Source organism: Pezoporus occidentalis, unplaced genomic scaffold (genome assembly GCF_034315485.1).
Source record: "Pezoporus occidentalis ecotype Australia unplaced genomic scaffold, CSIRO_AGI_Poc_V1 ctg12, whole genome shotgun sequence".
Taxonomy (NCBI): Eukaryota; Metazoa; Chordata; class Aves; order Psittaciformes; family Psittacidae; genus Pezoporus; species Pezoporus occidentalis.
In genome coordinates, this window is record NW_026912994.1 from 7,638,169 (window position 1) to 7,659,562 (window position 21,394).

General features: G+C 38.4%; 1 protein-coding gene across 4 annotated transcripts in view; it reads left to right on the forward strand.

Annotated features, from left to right (window-relative positions):
* Window positions 1–21,394, forward strand: part of CLASP1 (cytoplasmic linker associated protein 1) — a 177,375-nt gene that overhangs the window by 109,123 nt on the left and 46,858 nt on the right. For 2 of the 4 annotated variants that reach the window (XM_062607122.1, XM_062607123.1), the window contains 5 exons: window positions 11,516–11,619; window positions 14,077–14,100; window positions 15,014–15,258; window positions 18,809–18,872; window positions 20,460–20,623. In XM_062607122.1, coding sequence (XP_062463106.1) covers window positions 11,516–11,619; window positions 14,077–14,100; window positions 15,014–15,258; window positions 18,809–18,872; window positions 20,460–20,623 — 601 coding nt within the window. Of the gene's footprint in view, window positions 1–3,744; window positions 3,853–7,650; window positions 7,714–11,515; window positions 11,620–14,076; window positions 14,101–15,013; window positions 15,259–18,808; window positions 18,873–20,459; window positions 20,624–21,394 lie in introns of all 4 variants that reach the window. The other 2 variants (XM_062607121.1, XM_062607124.1) reach the window with 2 other exon arrangements.

Consider the following 21,394-nt stretch of genomic DNA (forward strand, 5'->3'; position numbering starts at 1 on the left):
AAACCTTGAAGTAGTACATTGTTTTCCAAGAGGCAGCACAGTGAGGCGTGTTTAGTATGCTGAGGTCCTGCGTGGTCACCTATGGGGCCCTGTTCTGTGATGCTTTAAGGTTGCCTTTGCTGTCTGCTCAGTGGAGATTTACTGGCAGCAATAATCTCTTGGGGAAGGAAGAGTATAGTCCACTTAATCTCGAGCTTTTTTACTTTGGACCCCTTAAAGGATACCACCTCAAAAAAAGTAATATCCAATTCCCATGGATTGAAAGTTTATCTGCCTGAAGGTTTGTTTTGTTTTTTTTTTTTTTTTGATGCTCAGCAGATTATGTGGCACAGTTGAATCTGAAAGGAGTGAGAGATTTGAAATTGTCATTCTCCAGAGAGTGAACCAGGCACAGCTGGCTCTCAATCTCATGCAGTAGCACTCCTCCTGTTGTGGTTATGCTGTGTGTGTTTATTGGAAAGCTGAAGGGAGTTCTTGACTTACTTCTACTGGGTGTACACCACTGCAGAGCTTTCCTTTGGTTGTTTTAGCAGCTTTTACAGGGTCTTTAAAATGCTTGCATTGATGTAAAGGAAGCATCTGCTGATTTTTTTAGTCTTCACTTAAGAATCATTAAAAATCACACCCTAATGAAATACAGGTTTCTTCCAAGGGGTAGATGGGTAAACAGGGGCACTATTGAGTTCTGCTGCTGGGATTTCCATCTGTTGGGTTCCACTGGTGTAAGGCAGCCTAATAGTGTGTTTTAGTAATGGTGTGAACAGTATCCAATTGCTTTTGATGTTCTGGATGAAATTGGTAAAACTTAGATGTACAGGACACATCTAGAAAGCTGGGATTTTATTGAAAACAAGTCACTCATGTCCTTTTCTAGGCTCTCGGTCCAGAGCTGGCTGTGGGCACACCGCTTTCATCCTGCCTACTCCTTTTAACCAATTTTGCTATTCATTTACTTGATTTCTGTCCAACTTCTGGGAGCTGGGAATTTGGAAATTGAGACTCATGTCTGTCTTTTCCACCTTTGCTGCATGTACTGCAGGCACAGGCTGGGACAGTATGAGATGCTTGTCTAAATGACAATGCTGCTGGCCCTTACTGTTGGCAGTATCTAAAGGAAATACTCTGAGCGGCTGATACCCCAGCTTCCTAACATAACATAACACTAAAAGTGATGCAGGTGCCTGGGAGTCTACAATAGATTTATCATTCAGTACTTTTCAATCCATTCTTTTTTACTTGCTTCTGTGTTTGTAACATGTAAATCTTTAGTTTGACCATTATTCATGAAGTATCTGCTGTTTGGGTTTAGGCGCTCTGCTTGTGCAGTCAGTATTGTGCTTCATCTGTGGTATGCTCTCATGCAGTTAAAGTGCATTTTCTTCACACTTCATGCTGCTGCTGTTAGCTGTTATGGAGGGAGAATGTGCTATGTGCGTTCATTAATTTTATTTTTGTTTTAACCATTTGCATCTCTCCCTGTCTAAAGAGCCATTGCTGGTTTTAGTAGGGTTGTATTATAGACAGATCTTCTTTACTTAAGAGAAATGACTGCTTGTGTAAACCTGATGTGAAGGCTGCCATTATTTACATACAAGCATGAGACCCAAGAATGAGAAGTTTGCTTCTAGAGAGTCCTCAATTTCAAGCAAGTATGTGTGTGGAAGACTTGAGGGTGTTGCTTTCACCTGCAGTTCATCTGTCAGCTTTTTTGCTTGTACTTCCAAGGTGGGATTATTGTACCTATGGACCACAGTTTCATCCAGTTCGTATAAGTGTCGGTCTTATTTATTATAAGACCATCTAACTCAAAAGTTTTAGACATCACAGCGATCTAATCACCTTAGTCAATAGCTCATCTTGTATTGTCTGTCATCAAAGGTCAACCATCAGAACCATTAATTCATCTGAGATATGAGCTGGGTTTGCAAAACTGGGAGGGATTTGACAAACCAAGAATCTGGCAGTAGTCTGTATTTAAATTTTAAAGGCTAAATATGAAAGTTTCTATTTTGTTCTGTACTGTTTTACTTGAAAGGATAGTAATAGAGCTGGTATATATTATCCCATGGAAGAACTGTAGTGGAACTTCATTAGCTTGAGTCTAGGCATCTAGCTTCTGTGTACAAACCAACAGAGATTTGGATCCTGCTTCCCAGGAAGGTGGTTGAATCACTGTCACTGGGGTGTTCAAAAACTGTGATGAGGCCCTCAGTGACATGGTTTAGTGGTAGCCTTGGCAGTCCTGGGGTAATGGTTGGGCTTGATGATCTTAAAGGTCTTTTCCAACCTGGTTGATTCTATGATTCTGTAAGAATATGTATATTCTGAAGCATGCAAATGACACTTTCTTTTATAAATACAAGGGTGCTATTAAAGTATTAGCAGGCTTGTTTAAATGTGCCTCTGCTACATTGTCATCAAAATTGGTAGATTACATTTTACTCTCTGAATGAGAAAATTCCTTAAAGGCTTTTTCTGAACAGTTTAAATATGCTACTGCCTTTTCAAAACAGCGAAGGAAATCCCGCTTTAGTCATTAAATTCTTCAAGGTAAACTCATGACAGTTAAGTGCTATTCTTTTACCTAAGAAAACATAGTATTCTTGACCAGACATAAAGCTCATTAAATAACTTTTTGCAAACATCTTTCATACCAGAAAGATACAGAACTTGCAGAGGAATAATCCAGATCTAAGTATCTAAAATGGTCATGTAAGAAAATAGTAAAATTCAAATCCTTGATGTTAAGCAACCTTCTGACAGCCTAGCTCTGCTTTTCCTATTTGCTAGAAAGTAAAACTTCAGCTAGAGTAAGTGTGATTACTTTTTATTATGAAAGCAGTTTAATCTTTTACCACTTTGTTTTTTGGCCAAAGAGTGTGCACGTGATGAGTTCCCGTGACACGGCTGGTAGGCAGGAGCCGTATTAGGCTGTGGGAAATTGAACACTTGACAGCTGCTAGACCAAAGAGTTTTGTTGATGTATGTTTTTGTCAGAGTAAAGAATATAATTTAGAGCCACCCTTAAGTGCACACATCTCAATCTGTGTGCATATAAAACCATAAATACAAGGTTTTAGAAATGTTTGAGGAGTAGAAGTTAGTTTTTGTAAAAGATCTGAAGCTGCTGCTGTCTTAAAATTCAAACACCTTTTAACCTGTCTTTCAGGTATTCAGGTTCTAACTCTTTTTTTTCCCAGTATCTTTCATTGGAGAAAAATATCTTTGCAAGTCTGTGCAATACACCTTCTTTCTTTAGGGTATTTATTCATGGCAAAACTTCCCTTATGAAAGGCAAATCTATGTAAAAAGAGCATATTAGTCTTGAAAGACTGCTTTTGAAAATTTTGACTTGCTGGTTTGTTCCAGAGTCTGTTTCTCTTATAATTACAGAAAAAATACTCCAGAAGGGTTTCTTTTAGCCTCACCTGTTTTGCATGTTTTGTAAAAGTAGAGCTCCCCATAGTGATTCAGAATTCCTGCTCTACTTGAATAACAGAACTTGGATTGCTTAAGAAAAAAGCAGACTGTCAACCAGACATTTAATGCTGCTGCAATTTCACATCACAAACACAGCTCAGCATGTTAAGGTAGTTGGTTTGTAAAGAGCCTGAGTGGGCTGCTGCAAATTATAATTACTAATGTGATAATTACCGTAACTAACAGAAATGTAACTTGACTTTGAGCTTTCTGTCCTCATTAAACTTGTTCACCTTCTCTGAAACTCTCCATGCTGCATGCTAGCACGGAGCAGTCGTATCCCCCGACCCAGCATGAGTCAGGGGTGCAGTCGTGATACCAGCCGTGAGAGCAGTCGAGATACAAGCCCTGCTCGGGGCTTTCCTCCACTTGGTGAGTACATGTAGGCATTGGAGCTTTAAGGGTCAATATTTATTTCCTTTTTCCCTTGTTGTGATTACCCCTTCAAGACACTGCCAGGTGGAATGAGCTTGTTCCCTGTCCTCTGTTGGATTTCTGACACAGTCGCTGTTTCCAACCCTGCTTCCCTTCTGTTTTCTTCTGCATGCTTCAATTCTGGTTCTTGGCTTTTCACTGTTAGCAGGAAAATAGTTTAGTTTGAACTTCTGTAAGTTTTAGTTTTATTAAAACAGGTCATATGGGGCTGCTGTGCTTAACTTGACAACACTGATGGAAATCTACAGGAGAGCAAGCCTCTGTTTTCTAGGTCACAGTGAAGCAGTCTATAGTGTTGTAGCCTGTTGTTGGGTGACTGATTATTCATGATCTGATTTTCTCACAGCTGGTACAGTAACAGTATATCATTTCTATACTAAATCCTCCAATAGAGATAGCTCTTTTTTTTTTGTAGTTGTTTCACACAGTGTTGTCAATCATCAGTTAAAAAGTTGCACGCACCATTTTGTAGGAAACTTTTTCAAGCAGCCTAAAATCCTGGAAAGGCTGAGGTTTTAAAGGAGAATAATTGATATGCAGTTTAAGTGTACAGTACAAATAGAAAATCTCATTATGCTTACCACATGCAGAAGTTTTTCTGCACAGTGCTGAAAGCAGAAGGATAGTTAATGTTTCTGATCAAATACCATATCATATATTCAACCAAATACATTACTTGTTGTATGAACAAGTCATCATGTCATCTCAGACATGAAATACAGTTGATCTCCAGGCACTCCTCATTTATGTAGTAATTTCACAGCTGTGCATGTGGTATTAAAAATGTGAAAGAAGCTCCTACAGATTTCATTAAGGCTGAAGAGTGGTATTACAGGATCTGTTTTACACATAGTAACAAAATACAGGTATTGTGTAAATGGAGCATAGAATTTTTGGGCTTAATTCTGCAACTTTATCCAATTAGGGAAAAAAATGATGAAAAATATAGACAGATGGGCAAATTTTTTCTGTTTGCTTCTCATATTTAATATATTGTACTTTAAATAATCCTTTAAACTTATGTAGATATTATCATTTTTGATTTGGCTATCAAATGCAGAGGCTGGTTGCCTTCATCCATATGAAATCATTGGTCAAAATCCTGTTGGTGTAAATGGTGTAGAGTGGATTCTTCAAGTTAATATTAAGAGGCTTTTGGTTTCAAAACTTCATTCTTTTGAGCTATTAAATAATCTGTTTGTATTATTTGTCATATCTCAATTTTGGGTGGAAAATGGGAGGAGTTCATCTTGAAATAGGTGAACTTTTTTAATTGATTAAATGAAGCTGATTTGATACCAGAACCATAAATGGATAGTAGATGCACAATTGCATCTCGTTTTTATAGTTCACTTCCTAGCTTCAAGATTGGATGAAGCTTTTTTCTCCAGCCAATGTGTATAATCAGGGTTAATTCATCAGTGTTCTATGTCATTGTGCTGTTTTGTTCATTTTATTGAAAATACATTACTTGAAATACTATCTTGAGCCCTTGTTCTGAAAAATACCAGAATCACAGTTAGTGAATTTTGAATGCCACCATCTTTACTGAGTCTGACTCATACACTGACTGTATGATTTCAGTTACAGATGTGTGTTACACTGTTCCTAACAAACATTATTTTGGCTCACTATATTTAATTGTCTGAAGATTAATACATTTCTAGAAATACATTGTTATTAAGTCATTAAGGTAACAGGGGGAAGTAGTATCAATGCAATAGTAACCCAATATGGTTGTTATCATATTGTCTTTTTTTTCATTGAAATGCTTTAAGCTCAAATATGTTCATGAACTTTTTAATTATGTAGTGTGTACTTCATCTGAAGGAAATTTATATTGTTAATTTAAGCCAAAACTGTATTACTCTATTATAGTATTTCTAGAACTCAGTTAATCTTACATTAATTCTAAGATAATATAATCCTACTATGCATGGTCTATTTTTGTGCATAAAGTTTAACTTCTATATTAGGGAATTATACCTAAGCTAACTATGTGTAAACAACAGGATTCTTGCACTTAACAGTATCATGGTCAGTGTCAACACTGATATCCTGACCTTGCTTTATTCTGGGGCTGCTGTGCAGGTATGCATGTCTGTGCACCAAGTTTCTGGCTTCATCAGTTAGGAAACACCAGTGAAAAGTCACTCTACACATGGCCTCCTTGCAGAGATGTGATTTTTTTTTTTTTTTTTCTTGTTTTGTTTTTGTTGTTCCTGTTTCTTCATGGGCCTTGATCTTACAGTGACGTCCACAGGGGCACAGCGGATGGCTTGAGAGAAAGCAATTGCGAGCTCAGAATCTTAATTGTGAGGTTCAGTCCATGATCCTGCACTGATCCTGCAAATCTTTCATGAGTTATTTATGGTGTCGGTGAATTGTTCTCTTGAATAAATGCATGTGTTCTCCATGGTTAAAGACCACATTGCATATTCTGTACAGCTTCTAGTCAAGCTCTCACAACTGGGAAAAAATGAAATTGTATTTTTCTCACTTTGCTGATTCCTGTTTTATAATGTTAGCATCTGTGTTTATGAATGCTTTGCCTTGAACAGAAGACTTATTTCTTTTTTTCTGCTGCACACATATATGCATAATTGACAAAGCCTGTTTGTATTAGAAGATGATTCTGCTTTATTTTTTTCAGTTTCTTGACAATACTAGGTGTTAAAGTAGTAAGGCCCTGAGGGGTGATGAATTGCTCAAATGGGCAATCAGTTGCTTGGGTCAGTTGCTTTGAGCTAGGTGAGCATGTCATTGCTAGACACAGGGAAAGCCTCTTTAGAAAAACTAGATTTCTGTAATTTGGAAATGACTGAACCAGTTTTCCATTTGCTTTCATGAAAGACTCACCTTTTTGCTGATTCCATGAACTGAAAACCTCTCCAAAGGCAATTTGTGATTTATGTGCTGCTGACAACTGGGAATTGAAGTGGGAACTGTGTTTGGCTTCAGCTCTTCTGCTACTGTATGTGTTCTGTTGCTGTTAACAATTTGTATACATGTGGTGTAATTCTAGGTAGGTGTACAGTCTTGCAATTCAGATTATCTGTGCATGTACATACTTAGATTCAAGAAACATGTATGCAAAGTTTGTTAAAAGCAAGAGACTTTTGGTAGTAGCAACAGCTATGATACGTGTGTACATGTGTTTACTTGGAAAGGAAACCCAACCCAAGGACCTATAGGCAGTGGTTGGCTGACCTCCCTGTATGACTCTTTCTACTTATGTGGTTATTCATTCTCTTTGTTAACATTGCTTTTTTATGTATAGGCTAGAATGTTGTGGAAAAATATCTGCAAGCACAATTCTTATGCATTCATCATGGCTTCACTTCAGGGTTTAGATTAAGACACATCTAAATCCTGCTCTGTAATTATGTGCTCCATGTTCTCACGATAGCTGTCTTCCAGATCTGTGGTTCTGGAATGTGACTGATGTGCACTGGGGTTTTTTTGCTGAACTGCACTGGGTTTGGGACTGTTACAGATGAGTTTTGTCATGCATTGTGTTTACAGTCAGGGGGGATAAGGGAGAAGCTACAGATGGAGGTGTTGCTGTGGGGCTTGCACCGTATCTGTTATGCATTCATATACAGCATCATTTCCCTGTCACTATGAAATACCTTTACCGGTAGCGGTCTCGCATCCCCTTTGGATTGTGGCATTTTCTGTCTCGGGTTAAATGTGTGTTAATCCTGTGGGTGTTGCCATTCCTTCTACTTGCAGCTTCTCGACGTCATTCCAGGTCCACTAGTGCTCTCTCCACTGCTGATTCTGTTGGGCAGTCAGGTGAACAAGCGCTAACTGCATGAATCCGCTTCTTATACGTAGTCTTGTTTTACACCATCTTAACATTTGCCATCACGTGCATCAGCTAGCACTTGGCATGTGCTTCTCATCGCTGTGGGGCTTTCTGTTCCGTTTTTGTTCAACGTGGCTTTTTGGTTTGAATTTCAGTTATTGGATGTTCTTAATTTTATGTACTTGAGGAACATTGTGAACAGCGTTTAAACAAAGGGTGATCCAGGGCTTTCTCAATTTTCCCGTAAATTGGATCAGTTGTGCAGCATGGGGTAAATCCTGACTGATGCAGAGAACTTCCAATTTCTATTTCCTCTTTAGCAGTGGTGCAGTTCCCAATGCCTAGGACCGAATCGCAGTGGGTTTCATCCCATTTATTACTAAATATTCTGGACTCCTGTCTCTGTTAATGAAAGTATTTGTGGGATCCTCTCACACAAGAACAACAGGAATTAAGCACCTCATGAGCTTTCAAAATGAACTTTGGAGCATACACAAGTTGATCCATCCTTCATATAAATCTGAAGGCCCTGTCCAAAGCATACTGAAGTTGTTGAAAACATTATTCCTGTAATTTCACTGGGCTTTGGCATCAGGAGACAAATGCTTACATATAATGAGAAAAATCTGCAGATTCCAGTTGCTTTTTCCCCCTTCCTGTGCTGGAGTCACAGTTACAGAGAACCTGTAACTCCCTTTTGAATCAGGATATTTCACTGAAAGTCTTAGAAATGAATGAGGGCTGCTAGCTTTGGGACAATAAGATGTAATTGTGGGGAGAAAGATGATGTAGAAGATGAGGGCTTCAGTGTTTTCTTGGAGGCTGAAATTGTATAAAGATTTAGTGATACTGGAAGTTATTAATACCCTTCAGGTACGGAGTGAAAAATACTGTTTCTCATAAGTCTAGTTAAATGGCTGTCACTTAACTAGAACTCTCAAAACATTTCCCGTATCAAGTTGCTCAGCAGAAATGATGCGAGCTGATTTGACTGGCATTTTTCAAAGTAACAAGCCAAATTTGTATTTAACAAAAATAACTGAAAACTTTTCAAATACCTCAAACTGTAATACAGATTTAAGCTTTGTTTGCGTTCAACTTCCTGTGATAATCATTTAATGCTTGACTTCTGTGCTTTGGTGCAAAGCATAGTCAAATTCTATATGCTTGCCTGTGTCAAAATCTCCCTAGAAATGGCAAAATCGGGCCAAAAATGGTGATTGCAAATTTTCATCAAGTTTATAACAAGTGCCATGAATCTAGCTGGGGAGACATGTGGCCATGTATATTCTGGGAATTTGGCCAGAGTATATTCTATTTATTTCTTGTCCTGTAACATTGAGCAAGAAAAGAGCCAAATGTGTTCCAAGCCCCGTGTAGGAATATGCTGAGGTCTGTCCTAAGGTCTAAATTCTGCACACAGGTATGGCAGCAGTGTCTTGGGCAGAAGCCCTGAGTGACTTGGGTGTTATGAATTAAAAGTCACTGAAAGAAGTATTTCAGAAAATTACCGATAGCCATGGAGACAGATAAAAGCCAGCGTGCCAAACTTACCTTTTTTGTTAAAAAAAGCTCAAATTTGTTTCTTCATGCTGGGTGTTTAATTGATTTACAACTGAATTACTTTGTCATTCTGTTCTTCATTTAAAAAAACCCAAACAATCTCCCCTTTTCTAATGTAATACTAAATTTACGTGAAAACAAATGACAATTTTTTTTTTGATGTTATTTCAAAAGTTAAATCCAAAATCTGATTGGAGTAAACTTGAGTAATGTCATTGAGTAGAGTTTAAATATGAAACTGAGTCCAGAACTTAACATTTACAGCCCTTGTACTGTACCAAATATCTTTTACAATTGGGAAAAAAACTTGCCTTCTGTACATCTCTGTAGTAGTGACTTTAGTTTCAATCAGACCTAATGCACTATCGTCTTCTTTGCTGCTATTTGAAGTGTGCTCACCTTTCCATTTTAAGGATGAAGTACTGTTTAAGCTAAATATTTGAAATGATTCTTCAACCCAAGTGCATTAAAAAAGGGGATAGTAATAACACATAAAACTTTTATTTCTTTGTGAAATGTCATGATTTGATTACTTTTTGGCAGTAGTTCTAAGATTGTTCTTGTTTTGTTTTTTGTTTTCTTTGTAATGTGTTTTGTAGAAGGTGTGCTTTTGTTGTAAATCAGAAATGTCTTGTCTGGGTACGTAACTCTGAGAAACAGTAAATTTTGATAGATAACACTTCTCTCTGAATTAAATACTAATCTTCAGGGTTGTTTTTCCTCAATACTTCAGATTTAAAAAAATATCCCCTTGGGAGTTTAATCTCTGAAACATTTGGGTAAGGCTTTGGAATTAGGACAGTAGACTGGCAAACTTCATTCTCCGATTTAAATTATGCATATCAGTGTGAACTAACTCCTTAAAATCTGTTTAAGCGCAGTAGGTTTATAAAGAAGAAAGCAAAGTTCCGTGATAAGCACAGTGTTTTTCCTGAAAAATACAGTAAGATGCTGCAGATCATGTTTGACCTCAGTCCATATTGCAGTTAGGCATTTTGATAAGCAGTGGTTTTCCTTAATTAAATTAAATATAGATGAACTAATAAAAGACCTCTGTGACTTGATCCCTCTATCTTGCTGCTTGATGTTTGCCTCCAATGTGGATCAGCTGAAGGTCTGTTAAATGGGTTCATGCAGCTTGATTTGCACAACACTGAATTTGCTGGCAATACTATTAGTGGCATGTGTGGGTGCAGGGGCCAGAGGCGTAAGGTGTGTCCCAGAAGGGATGTTCCTAGTCCTTCTTGAGAAAAGACAGGCCCATGTGGAAACAAAATCTTGGAATGCCAAAACCAATTTCTCTTTGCTTATAATCCAGAGCCCTTCTAGGAGGACTGTTCTGTCAGAGCCTGGCCTGTGGTCCTCAGGTCACAGATTCTGTCATATTCCTGCTAGCATGCCTTTCCAAATTTGGCCTTTGCCCAAAGAAACTGATTTCAGTAACTTTGCAAATGATAAACTAATTATTATGAAGAGTGTAAATGACATTTTAGACTCAGTCCTCTTGCTTCAGATGCCACTGAGTGCTTTGCCATCAAATTTCAAGAGAGAAAGATTGATATTGTTTGATCAAAAAAAATCTATTTTGATTATCATAGAGCTTTTAAATGGCATTTAAAATGCTTATCAAGAACAACATAAAAATTGGAGGCACTTCACAAGCATATAATAAACCTTATTTTTATACCATGGTGCCTAGGGGGATATTCTACTGATTAATCAAGCCTTGAGAAATAAGATAGGCAATCTGGTGCTACTAATCTTACATCCTTGCCTGAGAAAAAGCTGCAGGGTAGATGAATGCTCAGGTATTAACATGTTCTGACACTGGCCACAATTCTGTCTCTCTAAAGTTAATGAGAAGCTTTCTCTTGATTCCCGAGTGTGCCAGATTGGGACTGGTGTGTCTGCCTCTGACTTTAAAATAAAACTTGGAAACAACTTCTGTGTTAAAAAAGAAAGAGAGTAGACATTCTGCTTCCCAGCATAAAAAAATAAACCAAAGAAGCTGCCCTGAGGATCCAAAATTATCTCTGGGGCCCAGCAAACAATAGTTGATTTCTTACTCTAATGGCAAGCTTTCTAGAGCTGTGGATAAAAGTGTGTTTAATGGAAAAGCACTGCAAGTTCCCAGAGCCTGTGGGGAAAGCTGCTCGGCACCTGATTAGGATTCCAAGTGAATGTGAATTCATTTAACAACCCTTTTCAATGTTGTCTTTTGTGCAGACCGGTTTGGACTCGGACAGCCAGGCAGGATGCCTGCTTCTGTGAATGCCCTGCGAGTCCTGAGCACAAGCACAGATCTGGAGGCTGCTGTGGCCGATGCACTGGTAAGAGGAAAAATACAAAATGCTTCCAACACCGGAAAGTGGCTTAAAGTTACCTGTACGTATGTTCTCCTCTTTCTAAATAGCTTTGTTCTGATTGTGCCGGTGTCTGATGCTGTAGAGTTAGTTATCTTTTGCTGTTTTGCCTTTAGGTATATTGGCAGCAATGTTTGTTTCCTTATTTCATGTTAATTCTCCACAGTTGTTGTCAAACTGTGGCTTGGTGCTAGAGCTGCAGGATGGGTTGAATCAGCTGTTAGTCTTTCACTTGGCTGTTAAATGATGTATGTGGCACTGTGGGGGTGCTCAGCACCTGCGGGATCAGGGATTTCCATCAGTCCTGTTACCTATATGAAGACTATGTCAGAAAAAGTGTTCTCTATTAGTGTTGATTCCTTATCTGGTTTAGAAATAACTAAGAATTTCACAAGTTCCTGCCCTGTGTTATTTGCACCTGTGTAGATACTTGAATCAGCTTGTAACTTGGCTTGCCTGTAATCAGTACCATCTCATGCAGTTAAATTGAAGTAATTTGTCAAGTTTGCTGCTAGTACTTTTAAACATTCAGTACATTTCCAAGTAAATTCATTGTAATTTAAAAAAAAATTACTGTCCTGTACAATCTTACTATATTATAACATCTCTCAGCTAGAACCCAGAAAGTGTTTTCTGCTCTTCAGAAGACAAGTGTTAAGCCTGTGGATCTACCTTCAGTATTTGGGGTAGAGAGGATGTGTATAGGCAGGAGCAATTATTGTACAGCATTAGCTGGGTACCAGTATACCTTGGGTCTTCTCCAGCTCAAGACCTGATGGGAGGACTTCCAAATGTGTCTTGAGACAGATATCTCAGATCTCTATGGAGAATGAACCACATCCCCAGAGTTTGTGATAGGTGTCCTTTCTCCATTTCCTAGTTCACTTTCCCTAAGGATGGCGAACATTTTCCTTTTTATATTCGATTATCACCCAGCTCATGTCACCCCCATTTCTAGACAATTATTAGAGTACTCTTAGACAAACATCACTTTTTTCCAAAATCTGCCATTCAAAAGAAAAGGATATGTGACTAATATATAGGTAGGACAGTATATGATAGATGACAGTGTTGCATTTAGTGGGCTGAATCATTAGTGGGCATTTTCATTACCAGACGTAACAGCATGTGAACAAATTTCTGCTCTCGGCACCTCGAATTTGCCACCGGAGCAGTTCAAGGCATAATTATAGATGATGGCTTGCCTGTGTAAATTAAATCAGGCTATGTCCCTGAATGTGAGCAGCTGCTCAGTACAGGTTTCTTGGAGGAGGGGGTCACAGTGTTTCAATTCACTGCTGATCACTCATCTCTCTTTAGTGTAACTTAATATTCAAGTAGACTTACTGTTCCCTTTTAAATATTCCACTCTTTTAAACAAAAAAGACATTATACTGGAATGTTAAAATCTGAAAGGGTTGAACACTTCAAAGGGAAATCCTTAAGTCTAGCTGGATACTAAGCTGCTGACTTGGTTGATCAATCTGAATTCGTATGGCTTTAGGGGATGCAACATGATCTTATTGTTCCTTTCTTTCCCTAATTTGCTCTTCTCACAACAGGCAATTTACAAATGCTCCTTAGGCTTCTTTTGAGAGAGTGAAGTGATGCCAGCTCTTACCCAGCAGTCTTGTTTTCAGAGAAGCATTATTTTCTCTGTAGTAAGAAATGAAAATAACTTCTCCAGAGATGGCTTCAGCCAAATATTCAGTTTAAGTAGAACACAGTGGGTCATTTTGTGACCTCTACTCTCCATGTACAGTTCCCATTGGATCCAGTCTGTCTCGAGAGCTGGACTTGGGGTAAACCTGCAGTGTCTGTACTGAGAATCAGTGCTTGGATCTGTCAGAAGAGCTCAAAGGGTGATGGAAACTCTGCTATTAAATAAGGCCTTTAAGCCAGGGATGACAGTCAGTGTGTCTTGAAAGAAGCTGAGCTTCAAAAAAAAAATGTGGTGTAAGAACTGTGGGTTGAGAGAGAACTTGATCAAGTGAAGCTGATTAAATGTGGTGCACTGTAGATAGTGGTTTCCTGACATCAGAATTTCTTTCCAAGACTCTAAAAATCAAATGCTACTGATAATATATGGGGATATAAATCATTATGAAAAACTTTGGTATCTCACAGAGCAGCATTTCTAAAAGGTAAGCAGAGAGTTGCTGTATATAGATCTACATCAAAAACCCTATTAACATATAATCTCACTTCCAGGCTCCCTAATGGAAATTGTAGGCTATAAGGGTAAAGCAACAGTTTGGAGATAAACGCAGGCGTTATTATACCCACTTTTATTTTGCATATACTGTATTTTAATTTGCTAAGACACATTTGCTATACGTTTTTGTTGCAAAACCAAACCCTACATAAGCTTCTGACATAATTCTCTATGCTTTTTCCCACCCTTCAATATTTTCCTGCCTACAGCTGTTAGGAGACTCCAGGAGCAAGGTACTAGTGCTTTCTTGACTTTTTATTTCTACTTTCCAACTTTACCCACCCTGTTGCTAACACCCATGATACTGCATTTGTGTTAATTTCCACACTTCAAACCTGCAGTCCTAGTGGAAGCAAAATTCTGCTGGCTTCACAAGTCCAAGAGCTGCAGGACTTCATGCTGGAAGGAATTCTTGTAGCAAACACTTTCAGATAAACGAGAGTCTATATTCTATATATATCAGTCCTGTTCTGTTAAGGTTCATATAAGATTTTGTTATGTAGTATAGCACACAATTTGTTTTGCTACTATAATATTTTAATATCTCTTCTATAAGAATCGAGGTTGTCAAAGATGGTACCTAAGGGAATCAGGTCCTCTAATGCCATGCTATGGAAATGAGTGTGATTTGAGTACTCAACTCCCATAGCAGCCTCTGGAAAATTCCTAGCCCAGACTAACAGAGAAATTGTCATCTCCTGTATCCCAGTGCATTTCTAGAGCCACTTTATTATCAATATCAAAGTGACTGTGCATGTCAGCACAGATTATTTCATCTGTTCATTTTTTTCTTGAAGTAGAGTTTGTATCGTCATAGAATCTGTAACAGTGGAACTGACTGTTATTGACAATAAAACAACATATGATTACCAGTAGCTAATTTCGCTAGGCATAAATATCTAGCTTTCATGCTGGGGAAGTCAAGCCCTGCTCCCCTTAGTCACTTGAATAGTCTCATTGAAATCAGTGGGATCTGTCTTGCTCTACTGTGAAAGGTAAGCAGGCAGTGCTTGGTGATGTCTGTAAAACACATCACTGTAGCAGTAGTGAATAGTCTTTGTTTTAGTGATTATGGATAGAATGTATTTCTTTTGGCACTGATGTAACTATATATAACTTCCTAAGTCTGAATTTCCCTGTTTCCAGAAAAAAACAGTGAGAAGAAGATATGAACCCTATGGGATGTACTCCGATGATGATGCTAACAGTGATGCATCAAGTGCTTGCTCAGAGCGCTCCTATGGTTCCAGAAATGGGGGCATTCCACACTACCTGCGGCAGACTGAAGATGTGGCTGAGGTTCTGAACCACTGTGCCAGCTCCAACTGGTCTGAAAGGAAAGAGGGGCTCATAGGTCTTCAGAACTTACTGAAAAGTCAGCGGACACTGAGGTGACCTTGATTTTGTAATTCAGCCATTCATGAAAGATGGCTATAGTCAGATGTCAGTAATATGTACCTGCCTTATGGAGACAGATAGTATCTTTCACAGCTATGAAGGCTTTGTCACCACAATTTGGGACTTTTGGAAAAAGTTCTGCTATGTCATCAGTGTAATTTGTGTTAAATTTGTAGCAGTAATGTAGAAAGGACTCAGTTAAGCATGCTGTCTTCTCTTAGCCTTCCTCTGTTTCGTGAAGGCTTCCAGTGGTAGGTGCTTGTTGCAGCACAGTGACATTTCCCACAATGATGGTATTGTAAAAGCAGTACCACCCTTTGAATGCATTTACATTAGTCTGAACCTTCAGTTTTTCTCCCAGCAATTCAGTTGGCAAAGCGAACACTCACTGCATTTACTCTAAAATGTGTGTGTGTTTCAAAGCTGAGATCAGACAATGCTTATGGTGCGTATACTTTGACTCCTTATGAAGTCTGTCAGATGTAATTACAGATATTACTTATAACTCTTGAAAGATCTTAGATATTTGAGGCTTCCATAAATGGTGTAGTTTGTAGAGAGAAATTTCTTAGGGCAGTGAAATAGGTGTACTCTTAAAATTTGCTTGTGGTAGGAGAGAGACCTTTTTCCTTTGTTGAAAGACACATAAACCCTTCCAACACCTTTGGCATGTCACACACTACAGCAGATCTTAGAACTACCCAGTAGTTATATGGAAACTTTGTATGGCCACAGCTGGATCTCAGGCCATAGGTTTTTGCCCTTAGTTTATGGTGAAAGTGTTTGGAAACAAGTTGATTATCTTTTGACTCCTTTGAAGATAACATTCACAAGAGCTCTGACACTTTATTTTCCTGTTATGAATATGATGTACTTAGATTATGACCAAGTTTATAAGTGGTGGTTGTATGGTTTATAGATACCTACTTGGATTTACACAATTCTTTCCATTTTAAAAGGCCTTTACACTGGCTGAAAATACTTGATGGCTCATGTTAACAGGCTGAAGGAAATGTATGGAGAGCAGGCATGGAAAGGTTATTCTTTTGCTATCATAAAAATATTCTAGAACTTTACATGACGTGGTATAGTCCTTAAGTGGGAAGTGCTACAGGTTTTTAATATGGGTAGTTAGACTCCCTACATCAGAGAAGCTTTTTAATGTTGTCTATTTATGAGTCTTTTAAAAAAGACGCTTCCTTCATGTGTGCTGCCTCTTTTTTTTTCTCCCCCCACCCCCCCTTTCTTTGTTTTGAACTGTCTGGAGAAAGCTGGCACCTCATATGGTTGGGTGAGACTTTGATTTTGCCACAAAGGTGTGTGAGAATTTATAACAAAGGGTTTGAGTGCTGCTTTTCCAAGAGAGGAAATGCTGAGAAGTATGGGTGATGGGCTGTTTATCCAGATCTGTAGCTCTTAGCAGAAATGCTGGTAGAATTGTTTTCAACCCTGCTGGCTGCACTGTTTAAACTATACTGCTGTCACTAGTCCCTCAAGCTTGCAAGTTTTCTTAGCTTTGATTCTGAATAGTTTATAAACCTGTCACAGAAACTACACCTCTGCAGGGTTATTTTTTAATTTGAAACTGGTTTTAGTTCTCTAGATTATATTTCATTTTGGTTTGCCTTTGGTCTGCTTCCTCCTTGGTTCAGGGTTGATCTGGTGCCTGTTCTAATGATTAGATTTTATCATCCTGTTTGTTCCCACGGGCGTCTTGCAGATCATCATCAAGGTCATTAGTCCAAGGGGCAAGTCTGTCTTCTAAATAAACCTGATATCTTCTGTTGTGGTATAACGAGTTTTATAAAAGGCAGAGATGTGGCTAGGTTTCCTTTAGTGCTCTGAACTGAAAGATGGTTGATCTTACATTACCTGGGATTTGCATATCCAGAAAGATGTGCATGCAGAGTGGTGTGGCGCTTACCTACCCTTTTTGATTCTTATAGTTTCATGTGGCCTAGTTCTCTTTAAGTGCTCCCCATAAGGTCTTCTAAATAAAACAAGGCCAACAAGTCCCTTAAGGAAATGTTTTTCCACTGCTTGTTTCTGTTTAGTACTTGCATTGTTACCTTGGGTCCTTCAGCTTTTAAAGAGAGACACACTTAAACTTGCTCAATCATGTAACCTGTGCCCAGAAGGAAAATTCGTTAGTATAATAACTAAGGGTTTGTTCAGAGAGCTGCAGTCTGCAATTCAAGGGAGCACTGTTGTAATTTTGGGACTGTGCAGTCTCACCCTGAATGAAGTTGACGGCTTGCTGTGACGTTGTTACAGAGACTTTCCTTTACATCAAGCCATTTGGTTTGTCCCCTTTTAAAATTTGGTTGGCCTTTAATGCATAAGTTTTTTTTTTAAAAATGTCTTGTATTACTTATAAACAAGTTAAGGTAAAAGAAGCTGTAGACTAATCGCATATTCTGGTCTGTTATTTGAAGCTTATTTTGAGAGAGGGAGAGATATGTTGGTGGACTGTAGAATTAATGTCTTTCTGGAAAGAGAGTACCTGTAGTTAAGACCTGAATGGTTGTTTTCTGAGTAATCCACGTGCATTTCAATAGCTGCTCTGGTTTCATAGTAATGGTAGAAAATATCTAATTGCATACATAGTAAGCAGGAAACATTACCTACCTGAGTTTGGGTGCACAGTAAACAAACAAAATTTCTGCATTCTTTGGCAGTTTGCCTTGCAGGAAAACTAAGACTTGTATTTTCAATACATTGTAAATAAGGGCTTTGGAATCAAACAGTTCTGCATTTGACTCAAACTCAGTATCTTATGAAAGGGACTCATACATCATTCTTCTTGCCCGTGGCATAAAAAGAGTGTTACTGACACCGAATAATCTTACTAATAGGAACCTGGATTGTGCTTTGATTTAATTATCTTCTGACCTACTGGGTTTCCCACTTGTTAATCTGTTTTGTATTTCTGTATATTTGTCTACTTCATGTGCCTGCTGTCAGACTTCGGAGTCAGTTCTGATATTTGTTAATATTGCGATATTTGTTAATATCGCTTCAGTAAAATCGACTAAATTTTCAGTCGATTTTACTGAAGCGACTGAAAATTTAGACCAAAATATTTATGATTAGTATATACCCAAACAGCATGAAAGTTCTGATTTTACTTGAAAATTTGAATTCCTTGACACAAGAGACTTGAGAAACCTTGGCTGCAAAAGATCCATGTTTCAGTGAGTCACTGACCTTAAAGAAAGGCAGAAAATAAATACTTCCCAAATGCGCGCATTTCAAGTTGTATTTTGCAATCCAGAACATGGGAATAGGTTAAAGTAGGAGAAAATACAAGTGTCTGGCTTATGATTAAAAAAAAAATTAAATGTATTAGATTTCTTAATATAAGACTGGTTATCCCAGCAGTTAAACTGGAATGCCAGTTAAGGCTTTGCCTAGATACAGTTTTTGAAAGTGTGACTTAAGTATCATTAAATAAAGAAGGTTAGATCTTTCAACTGTTAGTATTTATCATTTTTTTTCTGCAACTGAAGCTTTATCATTAATACTGTGTTCTATTTATTTCAGCCGAGTTGAGTTGAAAAGACTATGTGAAATATTTACTCGCATGTTTGCTGACCCTCACAGCAAGGTATGATCACAAAGATTTGGCTTTTTCTCTTACGTTACTGTGTGTGCACATTTGACACTGTTCCAAGATGAGTGGTCCATATTTCTGTAACTGTGATCTGCTGGGGAAGTGGATGTTTATAAGTCTCCTTAATTTTTATGTTTTACAACGAGGGGATGTGTCTCAGTCTCTCATGTTGCTAGGAACTGGTTACTGCTTGCTTCCTGAGGAGCAGCTCTCCCATGTCAGCTCCCGGGGTGAGAAGTTCAGTTTTACCTGTAGTTCTCTAGAGAGTGTCTTGGTAATACACACCAAGATTGAGGTCTGTGAAGGTAATAACTGGAGTTCAGCATCACGATCACTGGGGTTTGTATATTGTGTACGCCTGGGAGCAGTATGGGGTCTCACCAAGATGCTGTTCTGGATCTTGTAATTAAAGTCCTTAATATAGCTATTTTGCCTTCTTTATAGAACTGACCTTTGAAGTTAAAGGCCAGTGCATAAACATACAAACATCTCTTAAAAAGCAGCAGGGTAGGGAATGGGGATGTTGGACCCACAGACACATTCAGACCCAGTGGCCTTCTGTCAGCAGATAAGTGGGAGCAGGGAGAGGGGAAAAGAGAGTTTCATGCCCTGTCCCGAGGAGGTTTGCTGGTTGAAGGCAACCAGTAGTGGCTGAGTAAAAACATCTGCTGTTAGGTTAAATACAGTTTGAGAAAGCATAAGTTGTACAAATATTTGTATTTCAGACTACTTGGTAAACCAGTTTAAATAACCAGTTGATGGTGGAAATGCCACGGACAGGCACCAGTTGCCTGTCACAGGAAGGTCTTGCTCCAACTGTGAATTTTTGGCCATAGTCCCGATCAGCTGTCCCACAGGCCTTGCTGAGTGTGGCAGTTCCTACCTTGTAAGGCCTTAATGTTTTGGTTCTCAAAGGTTCAGTTTGTGTTGTGGAAAGGGTGAAGGTGTGGATCTTTGCAAAATAGTTCCAATTCCTGTGTAACGTGGGGGTTTATTACACACTGGACTCAAAGTTATGTCCTTTGCGGTGATCTGTCACCTGCATTGCTTCTGTAGAATTATTGCTACAAACATATTAGTTGTGGTGTTAAACATACGCAGATTTTTACATATAAGCATATATAAATCTTACTTTCATGACTGAGCCTGGATCTAATACAAGGTATATAATGTTTTAAGTAACTCTGAGAAGGGATTCAAGAACATGTAAAATTCCAGTGAATGCATCCTTTATCTGTTTGCAAACTGCATCTGGACAACTAGCCTTGATCACTGTGTGTGCTAACGAGTGGTTTGTTTTGTTGCATGGCCTGCTTTGCCGTGGAATTCACAACAGAGAGTAAGTGTATTCTACCCCCTTCCTTCATTTGTTTCATGTGGTATTTTAATACGACACGTTTTAGACGTGTCTTGTCTTATTTTTACTTTTTTTTTTCATTTTTTTCCCCCAGCCATATAGTCACTAAAATCATTCATTCATGGAACTGTCTATAACAAAATCATCCTGAAACCCAGCCCTCCCCTTGATTATTTTTATTTAAAGCACTGTGTTCCTTTTTGTGACACCTGTTTTGTTTATAGGTCTTTAGCATGTTTCTGGAAACCCTGGTTGATTTCATCATCATTCATAAAGATGACTTGCAGGATTGGCTTTTTGTTCTCCTGACACAGTTGCTAAAGAAAATGGGAGCAGATTTGCTGGGGTCTGTGCAGGCGAAAGTTCAAAAAGCTCTGGATGTCACCAGGTAGAGTATTAGATGGCAAATACTATGGAGGTTTTTGCAGGATTACAGAAGGGCATCTGAACATTTTAGAAACACAGTAGTGCTGTATGTTTTGAGGGCTTAATCTTGATGAATACCAAAATAAAGGAGACCAAAGTTAGGTACAGTATTTCAGGCATTGAATTAGAAAGGCCTGTCCCTTTTCTAAATAGGTAACTGTAAAGCATAACATTTAAAACTGATATTGCTAATTTGTGGTTTGTTTTGATGTGCATGTGCTTAGATATCAGTTTTGGTTTTGATTGATGGAGGAGAATATTTGCACTATTCATATTTACCAGAAAGTTCAGAGCATCTTTCATACTGTTCAAACAGCAAGGGTAATGTCAGGATAAGACCTTGAATGCTGCTTCAATGTGCACACCAGTTCTGTAGTCAGTGTCCTTTCTAAGGATGTCCAGCACAGGACACTGTTACAATAAAGTTCAGCTAATCCTGGAAACAGGATAATTTAAAAAAAAAAAAAAAAGTAATCCAGGGGAAAATATGATAGAGTAGGGAAATAGAGGAGAGCAATCAAAACTAGGTATGAATTCTGAGGACAGGATAAACACCAGGCTGCTACTAGAGATAAGGGAACAAAGCACAGCCTGAAATGAAGATGGAATGGACAGATGTGCCAAAAGCTGGGTAAGTGTACAGAGGGTAGATAAAGTAATGGTGTATGAAGGTATTTATTTAGCAGTCTTCTCCGGTATTCAGTCAGTAATCAGCTAATCCTTAGACTTGGAG